We start from the raw sequence: 27003 nt of genomic DNA, 5'->3' as shown, positions 1-27003 counted from the left end.
CAAAAGGTTGAGGAAGGAAAACCCACTAATGTTTCAATTTCACCCATGTCATCACCAAATTAATGATATTTTGTTAGAGCTACCACCTATCTTAGACGCTAATAATTTCTTAATAAATTCATCATAATCATCATAAAATATTATATTAAATTTCAAACATATGATGTGAGGGGTGTCCTCCAAATCTTGGTCAAATGAACTTTGTGTAAAATTCAAATTACAAGTGATGATCCTCTGATTTCCGCGAAACAAGAGAAGAAACTGTAAGGGTATGACTAAAGGACATAATGCAATCAAGTGATATTTAAAAGATGTCAAGGATACAGGTAAGAGAGTCTAGGGTGACCACAGATCCATTCTTACACAAACGAGCCTACAATCTTGTTTATCATATGGAAAAAGAAATTGCTACGCTGTATAAATAGATGGGACGATAGTGAAAAATGAAAAAGAAGGTAGAAACAATAGTCTAACATATAAAGAGACACATACCAATGCTTGTAAGAATATGTTCCTTGGGTTTTGACGAGTGTGTGGGGGATAGTTGGCAAAAAGGATGAAGGTGAAAAAGAAGTGTTGTAGAAAATATGGTTAGTCTAAAATGTATACGACTTGAAACTCTCACAAATGGATCATCTACTAGGAGCTAAAAGAGTGTACAAATTGTATACTTACATGCAAATGAATGAGATTTACACCAAAAATGTACAAATAAGGTGGATTTAGCTATTGAAAAAAAAGTGAGAAAATAACATATTTCTTACACAAAGTCTTGATTCATTCAGTCATTCATGTAAAACAAAGTATCAAAACCTAATTGATGATAACATAGAACAATTTTCAAAATGCAAGTGAGAAGTGTGGTTTAGTCGTGCTTACTAGAACATGATTTTTGTATTCCATCGCTATTATTTGGAACTTCTTCAGGATCCATTTTCTTTTTGTTTTCAACTTCTTCCTCTCCCTCACTCTTCGGCACTCTCCCTTACTTTCCCTCTCAATTTCTTTTTCCAATTACCTTTTTTAATATTTCTATTACCTTTATGAGGCAACAAAAAGAAACTTGTAATTTGTCGAAAGAAAGTAAATTCTAGGTGTTTTACAAAATAGCTAGTAATTAATAACACCTTTTCCTCATAGAAGGTAGTTTTCATAGCTGAAGTTTAGAAGCCTCTTCATTATTGGTAAGCTCTTCATTATTGCTAAGTTTAGAAGCATTTGATAGTTTCCAATGAGTGTTGGTGTCGTCCACTATTGTACATCTCCAATGTAGAAGTGTATGTACTTCTCCCCTCTATCCCACATTATTCTAGTAATAATGAAGCCAACTTCTTAAGATTTTAACATTACTCTATGGAATGAGCAAAAAGGATTAATTAGCTTAGTTTGTGTATGTTAAAATTAAGAAAATATTATTGTTAGTTTATGTTTCCGAATAAGGCTCAAGGTTGTGATGATTTTTCGAGTGGGTTTTATCTTCATAGGCTTCGGCCTGGGGTTGAAGAACCCAAGTTCGTCACCACTTTTAGGCAGCCCAATTTAGAAGTCCGGGCCACAAGCTTTAATCCTACTTTGGAGGAGAAATGGGCCTCAGCCCATTTGCTCAAGTGGGAGGATCCCACTTCCTTAGCCCATTACTCTATTGCCCTAGGCTTTCAATATAAAAGGGAACTTGTTTCCTTTTCTTGTCCTTATGTGGCGGTCGATTGATCCTCCCCCTTGTTTCCTTGCTTGGCTAATTGTTTCCTTCGTGGTTTCCTTTTGTGGCTGATCTTCCACGGTTCTGTTTCCATCTCGATCCAATGCCTCTTTCCATGTTGAGAGGCTGCATCTTTCCTTGTTGATCTTGGCCGATTTATTGATGATGGGTGTGCCTTATTAGGGGATTTCGATCATCCTTTCTCGATAAGTTTTCTCTCTTGGATTTGTTCTTTTGAGCCTCCATCTTTGTGATCGATCTACCTTTGTGGTGACCTACTTTGTGTGGCTTTGATCATTTGGGTGAGAGAGTGCTTCGTTTCTGTTTGGTCGAGAGGTGTTGGGGGTTTTTCTTGACTTACGATTTGGGGGCTTCTTTGTTGTTTGTGGTCTCTATTCGTTGGCGTTACCAAAGTGGTGAACGGACACTAGATCTGAGCCTTGAACGATTTGACGGGGAGTTTTTTCCTTACTATTCTTCGGGTTCTTATTTTCAATTAAATCTGGTTCGTTTTTGGTTTTGCACTAACCTTTTGTTTTGTAGTTTTTCCGCAACAATTATGTTAAATAGTAAATATATATTTTATATGATAAAAAAATTTAAACTAAAATATTCCACCCTATGGTCAAATTGAAAGATAAAAATTCACTTTTCAATTAAATTTCTTTTGAAAATGTACAAAAAAAATATTTACTATTAAACTAAAATATTTACTAATCAAACAGAACCTAAGAACTTAAGTGAAATTAAAATATTTAGATTTTAGACTAAAAAAATATTAGATGAAAATGTACCCAAGTGACATTAACATGTACAAAATATGATCAGTATATCAACTGGAGTGAAGTAAACTAGAATCATTATTGTCAAGAGAATTTCCAATTCTTAAATTATTAAAGTAGTAAGGAGGGAATATGCTTATAACCAAGAATCAATATTGCGAGTTTTATATTGTTCAAAATGAGTACTAGTTAACTAGTGAAATTTACAAAAAAAATAAATAAAACCACTAACCACTCTATAATAGCAAAGGAATACGAAGATCAAGTTCTGGTAAGCATGACTAAACCATTCTTCTCATTTTCATATTGAAAATTTCTCCATGTTATCATCAATCAGGTTTTGATCTTTTTTCTTTTTTTACATGAATGTCTGGTTTGGTCAAGACTATTTGTGCAAGAAATATGTTATTTTCTCAGTTTTTTCCAATATGTAAATCCTCCTTATTTAGTACGAATTTGAGGTCAATCTCATTCATTGCATGTAAGTATACAATTTGTATACTTTTTTAGTTCCTAGTTGAAGATCCAATTGTGAGAGCTTTAGGTCGTATACTTTTAAACTAACCATATTCCCTACAACACTTCTTTTTCACCTTTTCACCAACTACCCCCATAAACTCCCGAAAACCAAAAGAACATATTTTTACAAGGATTGGTGTGTGTCTCAATGTTGGACTACTGTTTTTAACCTTTTTTTTTTTCCCATGGTCCCATTTGTTGATATAACTTACTAATTTCTTTTTCCATATGTTAAACTAGATTGCATGTTTGTTTGTGTAGGAATGTATTCTTGGTCACACTGACTCTCTTACATCTATCCTTGCCATATTTTAAATATCACTTGAATATATTTAGGCTTTTTGGGTAATGTTTCATTAGTCATACTCTTAAGAGTTATTTCTCTTGTTTTGTTGAATCATAGAATCATCTCTCGGAATTTGATTTTTACACAAAGTTCATTTGACCAAGATTTAAAGGAGACCCCTCACATCTTATGTTTGGAATTTAATAAAATAATGCTTTACAATTATGATGAACTTGTTAAGAAATTATTAGCTTCTAAGATACGTGGTAGGTCTAACAAAATATCATTAATTTGGTGATAAGATTGATGAAAATAAAACATTAATGGCTTTTCCTTTCTCAACCGTTTGTTAGGGTACCTGAGTTTTATAGGGAGTAGTCACCGTTAATGATGCCAGTAACTGATTTAATACATGTATGTAGCGTCTAACTTCCAAATTGTAAATCACAAAGCTAAGGATAGAATAACACCATTTAAAACCATTGGTTTCCGTCTCTCTATCTACCTCTTTCCCTAGTTATGCTTATAAATTTTTTAAATGATACATATTATTTTCTTATTTAGGAAAAAACACTACTACTTTCACACTATTCACCCCTTTCTATGAAATTGAAGTTGTAGTGCAAAAAATTATTTGCGGGTCTTGAGAATATAAAACCACGAGGCTCAATGAGAGTTATTGAGTTTTTTCATTGTTCCTTTTTTTTTTTTTATTTGTGTCCCCAATTTACAGTAACTCATCACCACTAGGGCTAGCGACACAACGAGTTTATTAGGAAGTTGTTGATCCTAATGAAAAGTTTCAACTAATGTAGAATCACCACGTTTGTGCAAGAGTGATTTTTAATATTTACTAATATGTGAGAGTAAAATTTTTTATAATATGTTATACAATAAATAATGCAATTAAAATGTTGTTAATATCTATACTTTACAAACTCTATTATGTGATCATTTTGTAGTTTGATTTTATTTTGCTTTATTATTAACTTATAATTTCATTTTAACTTGCTTAAGTGATGCACAATCAAGTTTCAACAAAAGTGCAATGAAGTGTCTTTAAGACAACTCAAAACTCAAAAAATATATATACAGATGTAGATATCTGTGCCAAACCCCATTTAGAGTCTAAAACCTAATAGCATGTCACAAATACATAGATAATAGAGTGATTTTCTGTTAGGACACAAAGCTTGGCCTAGAGGAGGAGGAGCTGGCTCCACCATGAGTTTTCCCACTTAATCTGGTCCTCGATCTAACTAATGCACCTAGTTGTGTATTGATAACTCTTGCTTGCTCATAGACCAGAGAAAGGGCTACCTGGTTGTTAGTCGTGGGGGGCACCAGCACCTGGTCAAGCTCACTCTGAGTTGCTAATAACGATTGGGATAAAGTGTGAGAGGCTTAATGTAGTCATCAAAACCCATTCCCTCCATTGCCCAAAGTATGTCCTCTACACCGAGGATCTTGTGTTGCTTGCTAAGGCAGAGTTGGTCGACTTCATTAGTAATTAAGAGTATAAATTCCAAAGGGCAATCAACCACAGACTGCCTAGCATTCTTAAAAATCCTTCGATACGGAGGCAGTCTTCGTTGCATGATCTAACCAATTGTGGCTATGGAAAAGTGGCCATGGCTGTGACGAGCATGCATGTCGCTTTGCTCCTCAATATTTCCACACGACACTCTTTGTTGTTGAGGTTATTAGAGAAAATCAAGCAACAAATAAGATACTACAACAATTAGCTTTTGCCGTTCGCATAACACAAAATGGAAAGGAAACAGTTAGCTTATGTAAATCACAGAAAAATAATATTAACAAAATAGTACATCTAAGTTGCTTAAAATGAACATAACTAATCAATCAGAACCTAATAACTTAGCTGACATTAATATATTTAGATTTTAGACCAAATCAATATTAGATGAAAATGTACACAAGTGACATTAACATGTACAAAATAAGATCGGTATTTGAACTGGCGTGATGCAAACTGGAATCATAATTCTCAAGAGAATTTCCAATTATTTGATCATTAAATGTAGCAAGGTGAGAATATGCCTATAAACCAATAATCAATATTGCAAGTTTTACAGTGTTCAAAAGGACTACTAGTTAACTAGCAAAAATTAAAAAAAAAAAAAGAAATAGTGGGATAACTTGCAGAAGGAAGAGCTTATATGCTGAAGGAAATTCTTCGAAAGAATTCATTCAATTAACCGAATGTTGCTCATGTTGAAAGACTCAAAGCCACCACCCTCAAACCCAAGAGGAGAAACATAAATATAATTATATAGTCATATCTTCACCATTATGAAAGAATCAGTGAATTGCCTTTCACAAGAAAATATATATATATTTTTTTACTACAACCCAGCTAAAAACATATATATATATAACAAAATACTACTGTTCTGAAACTTATTTGAAAGGTGTTCCACATTAGGCTTCGCTTGGAAGTTGACCAACATGGTGATTCTACATTGGTTGAAACTCCCATTTGGGATCAACAACTTCTTATTAAACTTGCTTTGTCACTTGTTCGAGTTGCAAGTTACGGTCAAATGCGGATACAAATAAAGGAAAGGAATAACAAAAAAAGCTTAGTAACTCCCATTGAGCCTCGTGTATGGTTTTATATTCACTAGACCTCAAGCGATTTTTCAAATGACAGTTTCAATAATTACATAGAAAGGGGTGAATAGTGTGAAAGTAGAAGTACTTTTTCTTAAATAAGAAAATAATATGTAGCTTTTAAAAAAATTATAGGCCTAACTAGGGAAAGAGATAGAGAGAAAGTAGGAAATCGAAGTTCTTAAATGATGTAATTCTAACATGGGTTTGGTTACAGTTTAACAATCAGACGCTACATACTTGTAATAAATTAGCTAGTGGCAGCATTATTGGTGACTACTCCCTACCAAACATAGGTTCCCTAACAAGAGGTTGAGGAAAGAAAAGGTATTAATGTTTCAATTTCACCCATCTCATCACCAAATTAATGACAATTTGTTAGAGCTACCACCTATCTTAGAAGCTAATAATTTCTAAATAAATTCATCATAATTGTCATGAATTATTGTTAGGATTTGTGATTCAAAATGATTTGGATTGGGCTTGCTTATTTAAAGCCCAAGCCCAAGCTTATTGTGTCAAACCCATTTATCCCATCCATGTCTTTGGCCCGCATATATATATGGGTGAGATTTGGGGAAATTAGAAGAAAACTTCTCTTTGCTTGACACAAACACACGAACAGAATCCCTAATTGGGCAAGAAGAAGAACAATGAACGCTAAGAGCACGATTGTCACGATCAGGAAGGTACTTGACGATCAGAACGGACGAACGAACCGCAAGGCGTTTCCAATCTTGTCTCTTGGTTGGTATGTATCACTTGGGGTGGTTTTTGTGAGAGATTGGTGAGCTATGAGTGCTAGGTTGCTCGGGGTTTTGAGCATTGTACTCTATTGCATTTCTCGTTGTTATGGTTTGTGATTTGTAAGTTACCGTGATGATCTTGTGCGTATATTGCTATAAATCCCATGATTATTTCTAGTGGATTGACTAAGGGCGAAACCCCTACCGTGAGTAGGATTCTCTCAAATCTGAACAAGTATATGCCTTGTTCGATTTCTGATTTCTATTCTGTTGAGTGTGTTGGGTTCATTTTCGTATCCTCGCTTGCTTGCGTCTTTACTCTGGGGTCTAAAGAGATGTGGTCGATGTTTTACAATGGGAATTTGTCGTCTGAGTGGGGTGTTTCTGTTGGTGGCCTTGAGGATGGTAGTTTTCTAAGTAGAATGACTTAGGCTGAGAAATCTATGGTTGAGTGTGTTGAGACAAGGGTAGTACTTGGATTGGTGAGACATGACATGTCTAAAATGGGTGAGGTGGCTTTCTTGGAGTTTACTTCTGGCGAAAATGCCGTGTGTTGTTGTCTGAAGGTTTGAGCCACTAACGTTGATATTATCTGGCTGTGGTTGGGGATCGTCTGCCTGCTCTAAGGTTGAAACTTGGAAATGTCAGGGCTACCTAGGCGGTGGGTCACTCCGAATTTTCATTAGGAACAATAATTATGCTGATAGAATCCGACCCCTTGAAGGGCGGGATGTCAAGAAGTACAAAAGGGGTTAGTCTCTTTTCAGGCAATTCAAGAGTAAGGTGGTTGCCGATAATCTAAAGGAGAGCGATCGCTACTTGACCATGCGTTACCAGTTTGTTTGTCCTCTGTTAGATTTCCAAGCATTTGTATCGTGTGCAACAATTGTCTTTTGAATAAATTATTCTGTATTTGTATTCTGTGACAGTTGTAGTGTGATAGGCAAGTGTAATGTAGAACTATTATAGGCGAGAGGCTTGAGATCAGATGTAAATTGTTCATAACGAAAATGTAAGATTTTCAGGGTACCTTGCTTTGTGTTGTGTTCTGATGTAAGATTTTCTGGGATCGAACTTAGGATCCGATGTGTCTGTCTATCTGAGTTCAAAGGTCCGCGTGGGGTATGTGCGCCTGCCTGATACATGGCATGGCTCGATAGGGCCGAGGGGGGCTCGAGGTGCCTAGAGCAATGACGGGGCAGTGCCTGAGATCCGCCCGGGCAGACTGACCATGTCGGTCTGGATCCCGAGCATCGCTTAATGGAGGACCAAGTTTGGCTCGAGGTCCTGTGCACCTGTCTGATACAAGGCATGGCTCTATAGGGCCGAGGTGGGCTCAAGGCGCCTAGAGCAGTGAAGGGGCTATGCCTGAGGTCCACTCGGGGAGGACTGACCATGTTGGTCTGGATCCCGAGCGTAGCTTAAAAGAGGACTGAGTCTAGTTGGAGGTCTTGTGCGCCTATTTGATACAAGGCACGGCTCGATAGGGCTGAGACGAGCTTGAGGCGCCTAGAGTAATGATGGGGCTGTGCCCGAGGTTTGCTCGGGGCGGACTGACCATGTTGGTATGGATCCTGAGCATGGCTTAAAGGAGAACCCAGTTTGGCTCAAGGTCTTGTGCGCCTGTTTAATTAATACAAGGCATGGCTTGATAGGGCCGAGGTGGGCTCGAGGCTCCTAGAGCAATGACGGGGTTGTGCCCGAGGTCTACTCGGGGCGAACTGACCATGTCAGTTTGGATCCCAAGCATGGCTTAATGGAGGATCAAGTCTGGCTCAAGGTCTTGTGCGCCTGTCTGATACAAGGCATGGCTGGATAGGGCCGAGCGAGCTCGAGGCGCCTAGAGCAATGACAGGGCTGTGCCTGAGGTCCGCTTGGGGTGGACTGACCATGTCGGTTTTGATCTGGAGCATGGCTTAAAGGAGGACCTAGTCTGGCTCAAGGTCCTGTGGGCCTGTCTGATACAAGGCATGGCTCCATAGGGCCAAGGCGGGCTCGAGGCACCTAAAGCAATGACGGGGCTATGCCCGAGGTCCGCTCGGGGTGGACTGACCATGTCGGTCTAGATCACGAGCACAACTTAAAGGAGAACCGAGTCTGGCATGAGGTCCAGTGCGCTTGTTTGATACAAGGCGTGGCAGGATAAGTTCGAGGCGGGCTCGAGGTGCCTAGAGCAATGACGGGGTTGTGCCCGAGGTCTACTCCAGGTTGACTGACCATGTCGGTCTGGATCCCAAGCATGGCTTAAAGGAGGATCGAGTTTACTTGAGGTCTTGTGCGCCTGTCTCATACAAGACGTGGCTCAATAGGGTCGAGGCGGGCTCGAGGCGCCTAAGGTCCGCTCCTGTTTTCGATGTGTATAATTTGTAAAATGTGGAGTTTTTCGGCATGCCTTTTTATTTTGTCCTGCTTTGATAGCGGCTCGTCCAAGTATATTGAGGTTACGGATGACTTGTTTCTACATTTAATTATTTGGGCAGGGCTAGCTGAGGCAACCTCAAGACGATGGAGAGAGGGTGAGGTTATATTGGGACTTATTGGGGAGCGCTGAAGGAAAGTTCGTGCTTCCGCTTGAAGTGATGACAAGTAACAAGTAGAAATTCAACCATCTTTATTTAACCAGGAATAGAATAACAAGGATTCTCTAAGAGCATGTCTGCTTGGTTTAGGTTTGCCCCCATTTTTTTGTGCCACAGATTCAGCTAGGTGGCGGCCTCTGCTACTAACATTGTCCCTAGTGCGTCGCTCATGTCACAAGTGACTTGTTTTGGGCAGGAGTCTGGCTCTTTGGGGTGGGATTTTGTGCATTGGTCGTTTGCTGATTGGTTTTGTTCTTCCAATTCTATCATGTGTACACCGGAGTGCAAGGTCTGGTTATTTGTTCTTGTCGTTTGGTCATTGTTCCTAACAGCGCCGCTTCCCTTGTCGTCCTTACAGGGCCCTGGGCTTCGGATCCTGAGACTGTCGTGGTAGCATTATTGGGCTTCTTTTTGGTTGACGTGAATGGTTCTGACCTCAATTTCGGTTACTAGGAATTTCATGGCCAGATGGGGGGTAGATACTACTGCACCGAACTTGTTAAGTGAAGGGCGGCCAAGCAGCGCGTTGTATGGTGTTTGGCAATTGATGACCAAGTATCAGTTCCAGATTATCTTGGCGAGGGGGGGAACTCTGGATGAAGTCAGCAAGTCGATGTAGCCCTTGATGTTTCCTTGAGAAACCAATCAAGTTTCCCTTGAATGGTCTTAGCCCTCGTTCGGGAATCCCCATCCTTTTTAGGGTTGACAGGTACAATAGGTCAACCAAGCTACCATGATCCACGAGGACCTTTTTCACCAAGAAGTTGGCGGTGATGACCGAGATAACCATAGGATCGTCGAAGTTTTTATTGATGCCTTCAAAGTCATTCTCGGTGAAGAAGATTGCGTGGTGGCGGGGAATTTTCCTTGGTCTTTTTTCGGTATTGAATATTGTTATAACCGCTTGGAGATGTCGCTTTCTAGCTGAGTTGGACTCTTCTCCACCTTAGAAGCCTCTAAAGAAGGTGTCGATAACCCCTGCTATCTGCTTTCCTAGAGGTGGTCCGGCATTTTGTCTGTCGCCTGCTTAGTGCTGTCTCTGAGGGTTGCAACTCCTTTGCCTTTTCGGGTTGCCCTAGGGAGATCGCCTCTGGTCTGGCCGGTAAACGTACTGGTGGAGGTAACCCTCCCTAGCCAGCCGCTCTATCTGGTCTTTCAAGGTGATGCACTTGTCGCTTGTGTGTCCAAACATATGATGGTAATCACACCATTTTCTAGTGTCGGTCTTTCCACGAGGGGGTTGTTGCTCATTGATATCCGGGAGAGGAATGACCCCGGTATTGTAAACTTCTCAAAAAATTCGGTCCCACCTTGTCGCGAGGGGAGTGTATGCGTTGTAGTGCAGCCGGGGTGGTTCGAGGGACCAAGGTGGTTCCCTTCTCCATTTGTTGTGATCTCGACCTTCCTGGTTTCGGTGGGGGTCCCTCTTGTGGCTATGTTGATGTCGGGGAGAAGGCCCCGATTGGGGGGCCGATTGCGGTTATATTCGTGGGTCGATCTCCGCCCGTCAGGCGGCCGAGGCTTCCTCCATGTTGATGTATCCTGTTGACCGCGTCGTAAGGTTGGCCAGGGTAGAGGGGGGCTTCCAAGCTAGTGAATCGGCAAAGGGACCCGCTCTTAATCCCACCATAATGGCATGTAGGGATACCGCGGGGTTGAGATCCTTGATCTGGAGGGCTTCTTGAAAGAACCTGTTCATGAACATTCGTAGCGGCTCGTGATCGCCCTGTTTCAGGTTGATGAGGCTGGTTGAGGTCCGACGATGGGCTCCACTCGTGGAGAAGTGAGTGAGGAAATGGGTGGCTAGCTCGGAGAAGTCATGGATGGAATTTTGCTCCAGGGACGAGAACCATTACAAGGCCGACTTTCTTAGCATACTGGGAAGGTTCGGCACATGATCAGGTCCAAGCTTCTGCTTATTAACATGGTAACGCTGAAGGTGGTAAGGTGATCCTGGGGGTCAGTGGTGCCATCATAGGGTTCTAAGGCATAGGGAGGGCGGAAACAGTCGAGTAGGGGAATGGTCATGATGAATTCGGAGAAGGGGTGGCTATGAGAGTACTGGGATGTGGAAGGCAAATGAGCTGGAGTGTGAGTAACCTAATGGTGTTTGTGATGGCTTCCTTCGGCATCGCAGTCAGCCCGTCCGTTGGGCTGGTCACGTTGTTGGTTTTGTGTTAATTTGTCCATTCGATTGTAGAACTGTAACGTCCAGCTTTCTCGGGCGCGTTATAAATTGGAACAATTCTGGGATAATAAATGTTTTCCTTTCAAACTAATCCTAAATCACATCATTTTTCGTATCCATCCCAGAATTCCCATACATTTATCTCGAAAGAGAATCGTTATACACATCAAATGCGGAAGCAAAGATTGAACCTGATATCTTAACATTAATTGAAATTCTTACATCATCGTTCCTCAATATAACTTAATACATTGCATAAATTCTCAACTAACATTAACCCTAAATAAGGTTATACATCAATATTCCTCAAAACATTCAGAATTCAAAGTAGCAGAACTTAAATACATTGGCTACATAACATACATTTCATTCTCATGCACTCTGCTAAGTGCCATTTCATGCCTCATTTATCCTCGTATCTGCTACAATCTCCATCTGGAACATTTGAATATTCCAGGGGTAAAGCCCAAGTTAGATGATGAATTATCTAAGTAAGGGTATAGGAAACATATTTCGTGCATGAATGCAATGTCTTACTCATCGTAGGTGTCAACTGCACCCCTCATGCTACCTACAATTTTTACGGCCACCTCTTTCGAAGCCAGGGTGTATGGGGGCACCTTTGGTAAAGTAGCGGTGCTAGTTCATACTCCATACGGCCTCGATGTGTGTGATCAATGATATGAACATGTACATATGCATTTCATAGCATGTCATGTATGCAGTCTACATGATGGATACATATCGGAACATGTTAATATGATGAAAGCATTCCCAAGGATTGGGTTTTATAAATCACTTACCAACCAAGCATTTTTCATAAAACTAAATTTAATTGGGAAGTACCACTTACTTCTCAAGCTTATTAGGCTACCTCGATATTCGTGCATGTCTCGAAATTCATGCATTGCCTCGATTTACGTGCCAACCTCAAAATTTGCACAAGTCACTTCAACTTAAGCCTCAAAGCATCCTAATCACCATATTCATTTAAATAAGCATTAAAATCTATTTTTTCATAATTTCTTGTATTTTTTCTATCCAAACTAAATATTTCTTAAATATTTTCTCAAATATTTCACTATGAAAATTCATAAAACAGTATTCTTGAATTTCTAAAATCTTTTTTGGAAATTTTACTCACCTTAACTTAGCATCTCCGGCTTCTTTGGTATGCCTGTCACATCCTCCAAACGCTTGCCCAGACAATTTTTCTTGCCCTAAATCCCAGGAATATTAGTAAATATCCAAACCTTATTTTTTGGGATTTTTTTGAGAATTTTTCCTATTTTTCTTCTTTTTCTTTCTCTTCTTTTCTTTTCTTTTTCTTTCTTTTCTTTTTCTTTCTTTTCTTTTTCTTTTTCTTTTTCTTTCTCCACTTCATCTTCTTCCTCCAACTCCCTTGCTCCCGCGCCTGCAACTCCCTCTTCTCTTTTCTTCTTCTTTCTTTTCTTTCTTTCTTCTTCTTCTTTCTTCTTCTTCTTCTTCTTCTTCTTCTTCTTCTTCTTCTTCTTCCCCTCATTCTTCCTCTTCCTTCTTACATGAACAGCCCCTACCATGCGCACACAGTGCGTACCAGCTGTTGCCGCCGCCCGTCTCTCCCGCCAGCAGCCACTACTTGCCAGCGCCACCAATCGTCTCAGCCGCCGTCCGCACCATACCTGCCATCGTCACAGTAGTAGTTGCTCGCGGCCACCTTCGGCTGCAACTGGTTGCGGCCTTGCTGCAATTGGTTACGGCCATTGCTGCCATGGCCGCACCACTTGCTTCACCGACCGCCTCTCAGCCTCCAACGAGCTCTCTCTTTTCTATTACATCGCCGCTAGCCTCCGCAACCGACCTCCTCGCTGTTGCCCTTCTCCTTCGAGCTTAAGGCCCGCTGCCATGGTCGTTTTGGGCTATCTCCGTCTCTCTCACTCTGATCTCTCTCTCTTTTTCTCGATCTCCCACTTGCTTGCTGCTCTCAATCAATCAAAGTTATTGCAATTTATAGGCAGCCATGACTTAAGCTCCACGATTTCTTAATATTTTTCCCTCAAATTTAGCTGCCACGATCTCCCCATTTTGTAGCCAAAATCTCGGCCACTAAAGCTTCACAGAAGCTGGCCATTGGCCATTCACACCCACTGGCCATTCACTCTCACACGCGCACACACATATGACTATATATATATAATTATATATTACACTATAATAATAGAGAAATTACACATTTACATCTCAAATTTCATTTCTAATTTACTTGGGCAATTCTCTAATTGCAATTATGCCCTTAAACCTCAAATTAATTTGCATCCCAATACCGAAAATGCAAAATTAATAACTCAAGATTTACTTAATAAGGTAATTTCACCCAGTGTCCATATTGGGTCATCATTTCATCTTGAAACCATTGAAAGGTTATTGCGTAAAACCGGAGCCCCCCTAGGTTCTGTTGATTTTTCAGGAGTCCCCTACGATAATTCAATTTCACAGTCTAAATGACAGGTGTATTTTAGCTGTACCAAAAATCATTCCTGATGTAATTTCTTTCGATACCATAAATCTTATCTCGGAACGCTCATTGAGACCATATCATTTTCCTTAAACAATTTCACTCTAGGGCATTCCCTCAGTCAATTCGGTACTTATTACTGCTATCAAACTAATTTTTTTGCTATTTTAAACTCATCGAAATTACGTGGCAACCTCATACGAACATGGGGTATTACAAGAGCCGCTCGACTGTCTGAAGTAGGACCTGTATGACAGTCAAATTCTACGGAGAGTAATCGGGTTTGTTTGGCTTTTGGGCGGGGGCGCTTCTGGTTTGCACCATGGTGTAGTCACGGGAAGATTGGTTCGAAAGGCTTTGGTGAGCTTATGGGGTAGATAAGTTTTACCGAGCCCCGCGGTGGGTGCCTGATAAGAATGTAAAATTTCATATTTTACTCCCTTAATGTTTAGTCTTTTATATTTATTCGTTGTCTAAATGTACTCATTATTCTTATATTTTGATTTAGGGAGCAGAATGAGGCATTAATGTTTAGTCTTTTATACTGCTTGTGTTGTTTAGTTTCATCGATTTCTCTAACTCGTGAGGCTGCTATTAGATTAAACCTTTAGCGCTTGTCTTGGGTTATTTAATAGTTAGGGTTGATTAGATTGCTTGTTTTCTAATTAACTATGACTAAGGAGAGATAAGAAAATAATTCTAAAGATGAATATTTAGAGTGTGAATTGATATATATTTGTATCGATGATCAGTTGTAAGATTCCGATGGTGGATGTTGACTTAGATCAAGGTTTGTTCTTTTAATTAATTTTGATATTTTAATTTGATTGATTAGTTGTTATTCTTAAAATTGATTTCGTTATACTCAACCCCCTCCCCCCCCAATCAGTGTTTACGTAGCATAAAACTAGGCTAGATACTCTCCGTGGGAACAATCCTTACTCGCACTACTACATATATTTTTAGGAGTATAGGTTTTATTTTTGGTTGCCTGCGACAGCACACCAAATTTTGGCGTCGTTGCCAGGGAGTGATTTTAATTTATTTTTGTGCTTATTGTGATCCTTATTTTGTTCTTGAAATTTTCAAAAAAATAAAAAAAGAAAAAAAAAGAAATATATATTAAAAAAATTCACTTTGATTGTTTGTGTTATAGCGTAGAATTCTTACTTATTTTCCTCACTTTAGATTTTTCATGATTTATTTTTCATGGTTTCTTAGAGTTTCCTTGATTGTTCATGCTTGAAACTCGATCTTCTAATCAAGATTATTAGAGAGAACGTTGCGCAAGTTAAGGAGAGAAGCTCGGAGAAATTTTGAAGAGAAGGAAGTCATGGCTGGAAATCGAACTTTGAAAGAGCTTGCCTCCCCTGATTTGAATCAACAACCCTTATGCATAACGTTCCATACTTTAGATGCTACTACTACTTTTGAATTAAAATCTGGACTAATACATCTTTTACCTACTTTTCATGGCCTTGCAGGTGAAGATTCTCACAAGCATCTAAAGGAGCTTCATGTGGTATGCTCGAGTATGAGACCCATGGGGGTGACAGAAGAGCAAATTAAATTGAGAGCCTTTCCATTTTCTTTGAAGGATTGTGCTAAGGATTGGCTCTATTATCTACCTTCTAGGAGTGTTACCACATGGAAAGAGATGAAGAGATTGTTTTTGGAAAAATATTTCCCAGCTTCAAGGGCGGATAATATTCAAAAAGAAATTTGTGGTGTAAGGCAGTACAACGGAGAATGCCTACATGAATATTTGGAACGCTTCAAGAAATTATGTGCAAGTTGCCCCCATCATCAAATCAGTGAGCAACTGCTTATCTAGTATTTCTATGAGGGCCTTATACCCATTGATAGGAACATGATTGATGCCACTAGTGGAGGAGCTTTGGTGGATAAAACCCCCGAGGCCGCGAGAAACTTGATTGCAAATATAGTGGCCAATTCTCAACAATTTGGCACTAGGCATGACCCTCCATCAAAGCATGTCAATGAGGTAAATATTTCCTCCCTTGATCAACAAATTGCTAGTCTAACTTCTCTTGTTCGTCAAATGGCTGTAGGTAATATGCAAACAACGAAGGCTTGTGGAATTTGTTCGGTAGTAGGGCATCCAACCGATATGTGCCCAACTCTTCAAGAGGAGCCCATTGAGCAAGTAAATGCAGTAGGTGGTTTTCCTAGACAACCGTAAAGGAAGTATGATCCCTATTCAAGCACGTATAACCCAGGATGGAGGGATCACCCTAATCTTAGCTATTGGAATCCACAAGTACATCATTCTGCAACTCAAAACTACCCAAGTTTCCAACAATATAAGCAGCCATACCCTTCTAGAGAATAACCAGGCCAAACTTCTAATTCTGGTATGTCTTTAGAAGATATTGTTAAATCTCTTGCTACTAATACTTTGCAATTTCAACAGGAGACGAGGGCCAGTATTCAAAATTTGGATAATTAGATGAGTCAAATGGCAACTGCAATTAGTCAACTAGAGGAGCAAAGTTTGGGGAAGTTATCCGCTCAAATGATGGTAAATCCTAGAGAAAATGTAAGTGCAATCGTTCTGAGAAGTGGGAAAGAGGTTGAGATTCCAGTAAAGGAAACCCCTACATCATCAAAGCAAGAGAATGAGAAAAACATCATTGCAGACAAGAACAATCCCAATGACGATGACGTACATAAGTGTAAGTTTTTGCCTCTTTCTGATTATAAACCAGTACCTCTTTTTCCTCAGGCTTTATCAAAATCTAGAAAAGATGAGCAAAATAAAGATTTGTATGAGACTTTTAGTAGATGCAAGGTAATTATTTCACTTTTAGATGCTATGAAGCAAGTACCTCGTTATGCTAAATTCCCAAAAGAATTTTGTACAATTAAGAGGAAACAAAAGCTTAAAAGATATGAGAAGGTGAGAGTATGGGAGAATGTTTCTGCAATTATTCAAAGAAAACTCCATGCGAAGTGCAAAGATCTAGGTATGTTTACTATCCCTTGTATGATAGGTAACACTAGCTTTGAGAAGGTCATGTTAAATTTAGGAGCTTCTATTAATGTCATACCATATTCTATATATGCTTCTTTGAAACTTGGACCTTTGAATAAAACTGGTGTTGTGATTCAATTGGCTGATAAATCTAATTCCTATCCTAAGGGTGTAGTTGAGGATGTCCTTGTGCAAGTTAATGAATTGGTTTTCCCTGCTGATTTCTATGTGCTTGATATGGAGAATGATGATCAAACTACTCCTATTTTTTTAGGAAGACCATTCCTAAAGACATCCAAGACTAAGATAGATGTTCATAGTGGCATACTTACCATGGAATTTGATGGTGAAATTGTTAAGTTTAATATTTATGATGCCATGAAATTTTCTTGTGATGACAATTCTGTTTATTCTATTAATGTGATGGATGAAAGTGGAGAACACAAGAAGTTGCAACTACAAGAGTTAGAGGAAATTCACAATGATGCCTATGAGAGTGCAAGGATTTTTAAGGAAAAGACGAAGGCTTTTCATGACAAGATGATCTCTAGGAAGGAGTTTAAAATTGGTTAAAAAGTCCTTCTATACCATTCACGGCTTCATTTGTTCCCAATTGGAATTCAAAGTTTGACAACTTCCAAAGTGTTCAAGGTGAATGGTCATAGACTTAAGTCTTTCTATGAAGGTTTCCAAGAAGATGATGTGGCAAAATTGGACCTTGACGATCCAATTGATTCTGGTTAAAGAAGGAAGCATTGAGTCGAGCCAACGACAATAAATAAAGGCGCTGCTTGGGAGGCAACCTAAGGGGAGTTCGTTCTTTTTCTTCTTATTTTTGCATTTATATTTTGGTTATTTTTTTTTTCCTTTTCTTTGCATTTCATCTTACATTAGGGACAATGTGAGTTTTAAGTGTGGGGGAGGGGATAAAATACGTGGTTTTTCAATTAAAAAAAAAAAACAAAACTATTTTGGTTTTTGGTTGTGTATGTCATGTGCAAGATTCAATTAAGCTTGAAGAATTCATAACATGATTGAATAAGTAATCTTTCAACTTAGAATTAATTAGTCTAGTTATTTTCCTTGATGATGGTAGTGACTAAATTTGGTAGACAAAAGCTGGTGAGATTTTGAGCCTTTAGATTGACACATCCATATCAGTCTCACTATTTTCTTTCGTGTGAGATATTCTTCCATGGATTTGTTTCTCTAGAACTTGCCTTGATTCTCTTTGAGGTCACATTGTCACAAGCATGCATGAACATGATTGAGGCCCTCTTTGTTAAAAGCTACATTAGCCAAATAGCTTGCCTTGTAATTAATTTTTCCCTTTGTTGAACCCCTTTGAGCTTTATTGGTCTTTTTCGTTTATTGTGAACCCACGTTACAAGCTTTAAGCCTGAAGAATAATGTCTTTACCCAAGTCGTAGAGCTAGTGGAGCATTATTCATCATTATGATGTATATGGGTGTGCAAGAAATAATTCCTCCTAAAATGGAATGGAACGTGGAACGTGTCTTCATTCTCAGAACGAGAGTTCTATTATTGAAGTATCTTAAAAAAAAATCAAAAAAAAGGAAAAAAAAAAAAAAAGAGAAGGAAAAGAAAAAAAAAAAAAAGAAGAATGAAGGAAGTGAAGTAGGAAATTGCTTTTAATGTTACAAAATGTCCATGTTCATAATTCCTCCTAAAATTCCAAGGAAGGGGTCTGTGTAAATGTGATACGTATAAAGGTGGAAGTTGCTGAAAAAGTTCGTTCCCTATTGCAAACAAAAAATGTTCCTTTTGAATGATCTCTTTTTCAACGTAGGAGTTTTACATGGTTTAAATGCTTTAAAGCCAAATTGAAGAAGCTGTTGAATGGAGTGATTGGTTTTACATGTCTTATGTCTTATATATTCGAGCTTGAGTTGATTCATTTGACTCCACTAGTTTCGATGGCTTTTGAGCTACATTCCCAAATATTTCCCACCTTGGTCCTAAACCCCGTTACAACCCTTGAAAAGTCCTTATAATTTTTGTTATGCATGTGATCCTAGTGATGGAGAACGAGAAGATATGCAAGCCTATGGTAGATCATTTCCATTGGAATGAATTTGAGCGAAACACATATCCTTCAAACACATGAGAGTCGAGTGTTTATTTCTGTGAGAGTCTACGTATTTAGTTTACTCCATCATCGAGTGGAAATGCTTACTAAGTGATTTTAAGTTGTTTAAGAATGTTTGTTCATGATATGTTATGAGTTTTAAAAAGCTTAGTTGTTCTTTGTTGATAGCGTTGCAACTTTTGTGTTTCTGGGAAATGAATTTGAGTTTTGCCCGAGGACGAGCAAAGGTTAAGTGCGGGGGAATTTGATAAGAATGTAAAATTTCATATTTTACTCCCTTAATGTTTAGTCTTTTATATTTATTTGGTGTCTAAATGTACTCATTATTCTTATATTTTGATTTAAGGAGCAAAAGGAGGCATTAAATGAAAAAAAAAAACGTAATTAATTGCGTTTTTTTTTTTGGGACAGTTTTAATACTGTTTCGTAATTCGAACATAACTCTCTCGTAAGACCTCCGATTGAGATGATTCAAGATGCTATGGAAATCTAAGAAAATGATCTACAACTTTCATATTTTGAGTTTTCAGAGATTTTGTCTTCATCAAGGTCAAAATCGGGGTTAAAGTTTCTGTAATTGCATAGTTGGAAAAGAAATTCATGAATAATGGGCCATGTGCATGCTTTATATATTAATTATGGAAGCCCAATTGGAAAGCAGCATCCATGAGAACTTAAAGTCCAAGAAGCAGCTGAATATATCATGGATAAATTGGGGGTCCACATATTTATTATACTATAAAGTGGAAAGGTTAATTGGAAGAAGGAAATTGAAGCCCAAAAGGAAGCTGCGTGCAAGTCCAATTGCAATTGATGTGGGGCCCATGGAACAATTAGAGATAGGGTTCTGCGCATATGGTATTATATATAGTCATGAAGGCTTTCAAAATGAGGGGGAACGGAGGCAGCAAGCAGGCGCACAGGAACGACGCATAGGAGGCGCATGGAAGTTCTCTTTCTTTTTTATTTTTATTATTTTCTTATGAGTTTTAATCCATGGCCATGTATGGCTAAGTTTTTATACTTGGTTTAAGAAAACGGAAGCCTCGGAATTAATAAATCTATGAGATTTAATTTGTTTTTATCATTTAATTTATGTTTTAAATATTAGATGTTCTTCCGTATATATCTTCATGATTTTTTCATTTAATTACTAGGAGGCCTACTAGTTTATTGTTCGTTGCAATCTACTGCTAAGTTAGATATCAAATCCGTAATTGTTTGATCCCTCTAATTTGTGAAGCAACTAAGATTTAATGATTTGCTGCATCAGAAATTATTAGATTTTAGGAAGAACACTCGACTAAATTAAATGCAACCGTTTGTGCTTGTGTTGTTTAGTTTCATCGATTTCTCTAACTCGTGAGGCTGCTATTAGATTAAACCTTTAGCGCTTGTCTTGGGTTATTTAATAGTTAGGGTTGGTTAGATTGCTTGTTTTCTAATTAACTATGACTAAGGAGAGATAAGAAAATAATTCTAATGGTGAATATTTAGAGTGTGAATTGATTTATATTTGTATCGATTATAAGTTGTAAGATTTCGATGGTGGATGTTGACTTAGACCAAAGTTTGTTCTTTTAATTAATTTCGATATTTTAATTTGATTGATTAGTTGTTATTCTTAAAATTGATTTCGTTATACTCAACCCCCTCCCCCCAATCAGTGTTCACATAGCATAAAACTAGGCTAGATACTCTTCGTGGGAACGATCCTTACTCACACTACAACATATATTTTTAAGGGTATAGGTTTTATTTTTGGTTGCCTGCGACAGCACACCAGCACCAGATGTTCCTTCCTGACTAAAAGGGGGACGATAGGAGGCGGGGCGCTGGCTTCGGCAACGAATCCGTCCGGGAGGCGGCTGGCACCTGCAAGCACTCCGATAGTCGAGCGAGTGAGAGAGTAAGATGGAGCTGTGTATCAGTAGGTCAGAGGTGAGAACATACCTTGGCTCTGAAGAGAGTTGGTTGATATAGGAGGAGGAAATGTCTTCCTGCATGCATGAGATGTGCACTTGCAGGTGATGTGACTGGCTATTCGGCGCCGGTGTAGGTTTCCAGGTGGTAGTATGGTGGCGACGGGACCCTCATTAATGTGGATGGGATTCGCCATTAATAAGGATGAGATCTGAGACGATTGCGCGCATATCCAGTGGGTTTGCAATGATGCCGTGGCAGGCTGGTGCTGGGCTAAAGCTGGGTCTAGATGGGAGATCAGGTTGGGCTAAGATTGGGCTTAAGGAGAAGGTTGAGATTGGGCCCGAACGGTTCATTATCCTATATTTTTAATTATAATATAGATATACTATATTTTTAAATTTTAAATAAATATATAATTTTATTTTTAAAATTTAAGAATAAATTTTTCTTCTTTTTTTTTTCCTTTTCTTTTTTAGAGCCAAAACATAAAAAATGGATTGTTTTTTTTCATGTTTTGGTCTTAGAGATTGTTTTGACTAAAAACAACTAAAATAACATTTTGTTGTTTTGGGTTTTCTTTATAGATTTTTTTCTTGTTTTCGAAAATGTATTTTTGAAAATGATAAAATAAATGCATTTTCATTATTTTAGAAAATCGAAAACTAAAAATGGTCTAAAAACAACAAAGAGAAACCAACCTTAACTTCCGCTATTTGCATAACACAAAATATAACACAAAATAAAAAGGAAATGGTTAGCTTTTGTAAATCACTGACAAATAATATTAACAAAATAGTACAACTATGTTGCTTAAAATGAATGTAACTAATTGCACAGAACCTCACAACTTAAGTGACATTAAAATATTTAGATTTTATATCAAAAAAATATTTGATGAGAATGTACACAAGTGACATTAACATGTACAAAATAAGATTAGTATATCAACTAACGTAATGCAACAGGGTGCACCATGACCCTGCCTCCACGTGGACGACTTGTCTTTCAGCTTTATTGTTGGCTTTCGGCTAATGTTATTTTTCACTAATAATTTTGTCTTTCAAGACGCCACAAGAATTCGAGTCTCCAATACTCCTTTTATCTTTCTTGTACTTCACCATTGCGCCATGCCCGTGAGGGCCCAATTCTTAGATTATTAGTTGTAATAAGGTGGGATTATGCCTATAAATCATCAGTATTGCAAGTTTTATAGTGTTCAAAAGAACTACTAGTTAACTAGAAAAAATTAAAAAAATAAATAGTGGGTCAACTTGCAAAAGGAAGAGCATATATATAGAAGGCTTAAGGAAAACCTTCGAAAAAATTCATTCAAGCTACCAAATGTCGCTTATGTTGAAAGACTCAAAGCCACCACCTTGGAACCCAAAATGAGAAACATAAAAATGATGATATATTCACGGGAGATTCTATTCACAGTCACGTTTTTACTCTTCACAACCATAACTAAAATGAATTTAATAAATACTCTTCACAACTACTTTTATTACTCTTCTGCAACCACTTATATTCCAAAATTACCCTTACCCACATATCCCATACATCGTGGTGGCAGTGGTCACTAGGTTCGGAGGAGGTGGAGGCCTCTGAACATCGAGTTCAGATCGGCCATCGCCACCCCTAGCGCCTCCGAACCGTGGAGTCCGGAGGCAGCCTGTGCTTTCGAACTCCAGGGTTCGGAATCGTTGGCTGCCTCCGAACCCTGAAGTTCGGAGGCACTGGGAGCCTTCGAACCGTGGAGTTCGGAAGCGCTGGCTACCTTCGAACCTTGAAGTTCGGAGGCGCTGGGAGAGTTCGGAGGCTCTCAATTTCTACTTTATATATAATATAATATAATACACATTTCAATTTGCATGGACCCTCCCATGTTTTAATTTGCAATTTGCGAAATGATGCACTTGTTGTTACCTGCAGTTAAGTTAATAATAATATATTTATTATTATTATTATTATTATTTAAGATTAAAAGTAATCGAGAGTCTAATATTTATTTAATAAGTTATTCTCGAACTTTTAATTAGATATGTTCGTGAGATCTTATTGAGTTAAGATGTAAGTGCATATGATTTCTAAGTAATTGATAATTTTATAGTTAATATTTATATTTATTGATAAAAATTTATTAAATCTATATTGCATGTCATGCTTATAATTGTTAGAGGGACAAATTTATCTCTTTGCAGTGGCAAGTAATTCAAATGGATAATGACATTTTTTTGAATTTGTGTATTTGCATTTTATTTTTTCTATTTCTTCTTTCTTTTTTGATGGTTTATACTTCCCACTGCGTTCACAAGAAAAACGAATTGTAGGTTTTTTCCAGGATCCCCAGATTCTAAACTCTTTATTACAATAATAATTTCATATTCTTTTCAAACTTTCTTAGCCCATTCAATTAGTGTTTCCCTAGCATCAAAGAGCTAATAGAAGAAAATATTTAGATATATTTTTTCTCTAATTAAAATAATAATTTTAAAAAATTTATTAAAAATCTATCATACCTCATTAGTAGTGAACTGTTAAATAATATCAAATGATTGGTGAATTGCAAAATAAATTTTCCTGAGATATAAGAAAAAAAATGAATAAAATAAAACACCAATTAAAAATCCGAAAACCCAACTTCCCAAATCCCAGGGTTCGGAAAGCACGGTGCTTCCCAAATCCAGGGATTCGGGAAACACCATGTTTCCTGAACCCTAAGATTCAGAAATACATGCGTTTCCCGAATTCTGGAATTCAAAAAATCAACTAATACATACAATATTTACATACACACTAATTCAGAAAACCAGGGATTCTTTGGAGTTTCCAACTTCCCAAAGCCTTACAAACACATACTAATACATACAAGATTTAGATTTACTTGTGTGTGATGTTATTTTGTTGAGTAGTTGTTATCTTTTTCGTCAAACTCTCCCAATTCGTCGTCAACATTTGATTGTAATAATCCATGGCTAACTTTGACTCGCTGATATTCTGAGATAAAATGGCTGAGTAATGATGGGTGTGAAACAAGAGGAATGAGTGACCTTGAGGAGAAAATAGCTTTTCAATTTTCGATGGCGGGTATGAAATAATAAGTAACTACGACAGACGACGAGTGAGAGGAAATTATAAAGTTTGGCGGTGAAAGAAAGTACGATGTCAGATCATTGCTTAATGTGGGTGGTTGAGCATTGAAGATGAAGGGTAAAATTAAATTTTTACTTGAGGTTATTTTAGGTATATTGAAAAGTGGATGCAGAGAGTAAAATCGTGATTTCCAATAGAATTTCCCTATCTTCACCCTTATGGAAGAATCAATGAGTTTCCTTACACAAGAAAGTACTTTTTTTACGAGAACCTAAAAGTATATATAACAAAATACTACTGTTCCAAAACTTATTTGAAAGGTGTTCCACATTTGACTGTTCTTTGAAGTTGACCGAGATGGAGATTTTACATTGGTTGAAACTCCTCTTTGGGAATAGTGACTTCCTATTAAACTCGCTTTGTCGTTGCTCTGAGTTGCGAGTTACTGTCAAATGCAGATATAGATAAAAGAAAGGAATAACAAAAAAGCTTAGTAACTCCCATTGAGTCTTATGGTTTTATATTCATGAGAGCCTCAAGCAATTTTTCACATGATAGTGTCAATAATTTCATAAAAAGGGGTGAATAGTGTGAAAGTAGAAGTGTTTTCTCTTAAAAAAGAAAATAATATGTAGCTTTTAAAACAATTATAGGCGTAACTAGGGAAAGAGATAGACAGAGAGCGGGAAACCGACATTCTTAAATGATGCAGTTCTATCTTGGGTTTGGTTACAGTTTAGCAATCAAATGCTACGTACCTATAATAAATCAGCTAGTGGCCTAACAAAAGGTTGAGGAAGGAAAACCCACTAATGTTTCAATTTCACCCATGTCATCACCAAATTAATGATATTTTGTTAGAGCTACCACCCATCTTAGAAGCTAATAATTTCTAAATAAATTCATCATAATCATCATAAAATATTATATTAAATTTCAAACATATGATGTGAGGGGTGTCCTCCAAATCTTGGTTAAATGAACTTTGTGTAAAATTCAAATTACAAGTGATGATCCTCTGATTCCACGAAACAAGAGAAGAAACTGTAAGGGTATGACTAAAAGACTTAATGCAATCAGGTGATATTTAAAAGGTGGCAAGGATACAGGTAAGAGAGTCTAGGGTGACCACGGATCCATTCTTACACAAACGAGCCTGTAATCTTGTTTATCATATGGAAAAAGAAATTGCTACGTTGTATAAATAGATGGTGAAAGGAAAGCATGATCGCTACGGGGCAAACAGCATAGTTCAAAAATTTTGAACTTACCCCGATCCCGGCGATTGGATCAATGTCGAAATCAAATCATTCACATACAAATAAATAAATCTAACCTTTAGATTATCGAGTCGTTCGCAGATTCGAGCCGTCCAAGCGTCCGGCCTCTAACTCGTGATACGCGGCACGCGTCCATTGGCAAGGAGAGCGGAATAGGAGTGCTAGCTCCTTCTCCTTTGCGTGACTTGAGTATAGATGGTAAAAGAACGCCCTCGTTTTAAATTGATGCCAAAAGAAATGGGAAATAGTGAACGGCAATGCGTTTTTCAACTCTTGAAAAACGACACCAAAAATCCCATAATTTTGGGCAACCCATAAAGGGATATTTATAGTGAAATATCCTAGGGTTTCTAAAACCCTAATGGATTGGGCTAGCCCATTAATTCTAATTTAATTAGAATATTAACTGGGCTTATTCAAGTCCAACTAGAAATATAATTAAATGGCCCAAATCCTTTTATAGATTTAAATAAAATATTTTGGCCCAAATCTAATTTAAGCTCAAATATAATATTTAATATTTAGCCCAAATCTAATTTGGTCCAAATATAATATTTAATATTTGGCCCAAATCTAATTTAGTCCAAATATAATATTTATTTTAATATTTGGCCCAAATCCAATTTAGTCCAAATATAATATTTAATTTAATATTTGGCCCAAATCTAATTTAGTCCAAATATTAACTTAAGCCCAAAAATATTTTATTTTCTATTTGCCACTCCAACAAATAGAAAATTATTAAATTAGAAACTCATTCCTAATTTAATCAATTGCCATTTTTAGGAAACTCTTTCCATTATGACGACTCATCGTCATATCGACGTCATTACGTCTATTTGTTCTTTTTCCGTGAGAACCTACGACGGCACAACTTCTTGTCGAAGTGTCCCACTTAACCATACGTCCACTCTCCTGGTTTAAGCTAGGGACCGTGCCTATTGCGTATGATTCATTAGGCTTCCGAATATGTTGGCAATGTGTCGGTACAAACACATAAGACAAGATTGGCGTCTAGCAAGGGCATCATGCCTACCCAATTATTCAGAAGGATTTATAATCCGCAAATAACCTTTCACGAGCATGGTTACTGTGTAATTTGATCCTCTCATCAATGTATCTTATGTGATCTCAAGTATGGCGATGTGTTGCTTGATAACGATCACATGAGTTTTCTTCGGTCTTCCGGATATCTTCACTTAAGTAGAAAGTAAATCAATAACTCCTTACTGATCTCTTTCACCATGGCCATGGATTTAAAGTGAATATCCACCGAAGGCGCCTTAGATACATCATCCTCTATCAAGGGATAGACGAGTCCCATCTTGGCTATGCACCCATCTCCATAAGCCTCACGATATACCCAACGATCGCCCACGTGCAGCCTTTGTCTAGGCCCATCGAAACGATGTCAAAGCATACCGGTCTTCTTATGAGATGACCGTGACAACCTCAGATCCAAGGATTAGTTACACCTATCTCGTATGAGAATACCATCAACATATAACCAAAATGGATTCTCATGGCGAGTCATGTCCAGTGACACGTTCTCCAACATTGGTCACCTATGTACTTGTCTAGGCATCCCCATGCCTATGGGTGTGAGACCTCCATTGCTATCATATAGCAAAAACATAGCACATACAAGTCTTACCGCAATTGTCAATGTCCA

The 27003-nt window shown here is 37.9% G+C and overlaps 1 protein-coding gene and 1 non-coding gene across 2 annotated transcripts; one reads left to right on the top strand and one right to left on the bottom strand.

The window, feature by feature from the left end:
* Window positions 1-15632: 15632 nt before the first annotated feature.
* On the bottom strand, window positions 15633-15739 carry LOC127792725 (small nucleolar RNA R71). The gene has a single exon (XR_008021195.1). It is a non-coding gene; the product is annotated as a small nucleolar RNA R71 (small nucleolar RNA).
* Window positions 15740-16406: 667 nt separating this feature from the next.
* LOC127792350 (uncharacterized) lies at window positions 16407-17495 on the top strand. Its single transcript, XM_052322816.1, has one exon. It carries the CDS (start codon window positions 16407-16409, stop codon window positions 17493-17495), a length of 1089 nt encoding a protein of 362 aa, XP_052178776.1.
* The last annotated feature ends 9508 nt before the right edge of the window (window positions 17496-27003 follow it).

Source organism: Diospyros lotus, chromosome 15 (assembly GCF_014633365.1).
Source record: "Diospyros lotus cultivar Yz01 chromosome 15, ASM1463336v1, whole genome shotgun sequence".
Taxonomy (NCBI): domain Eukaryota; kingdom Viridiplantae; phylum Streptophyta; class Magnoliopsida; order Ericales; family Ebenaceae; genus Diospyros; species Diospyros lotus.
Note: the sequence above shows the minus strand (reverse complement) of the source record. Positions and strands in the feature narration are given on the sequence as shown.

What these genes read in the sequence shown, in the direction of transcription:
- LOC127792350 (XM_052322816.1), top strand. Translation starts at nt 16,407, where the DNA reads ATGGCAACTGCAATTAGTCAACTAGAGGAGCAAAGTTTGGGGAAGTTA.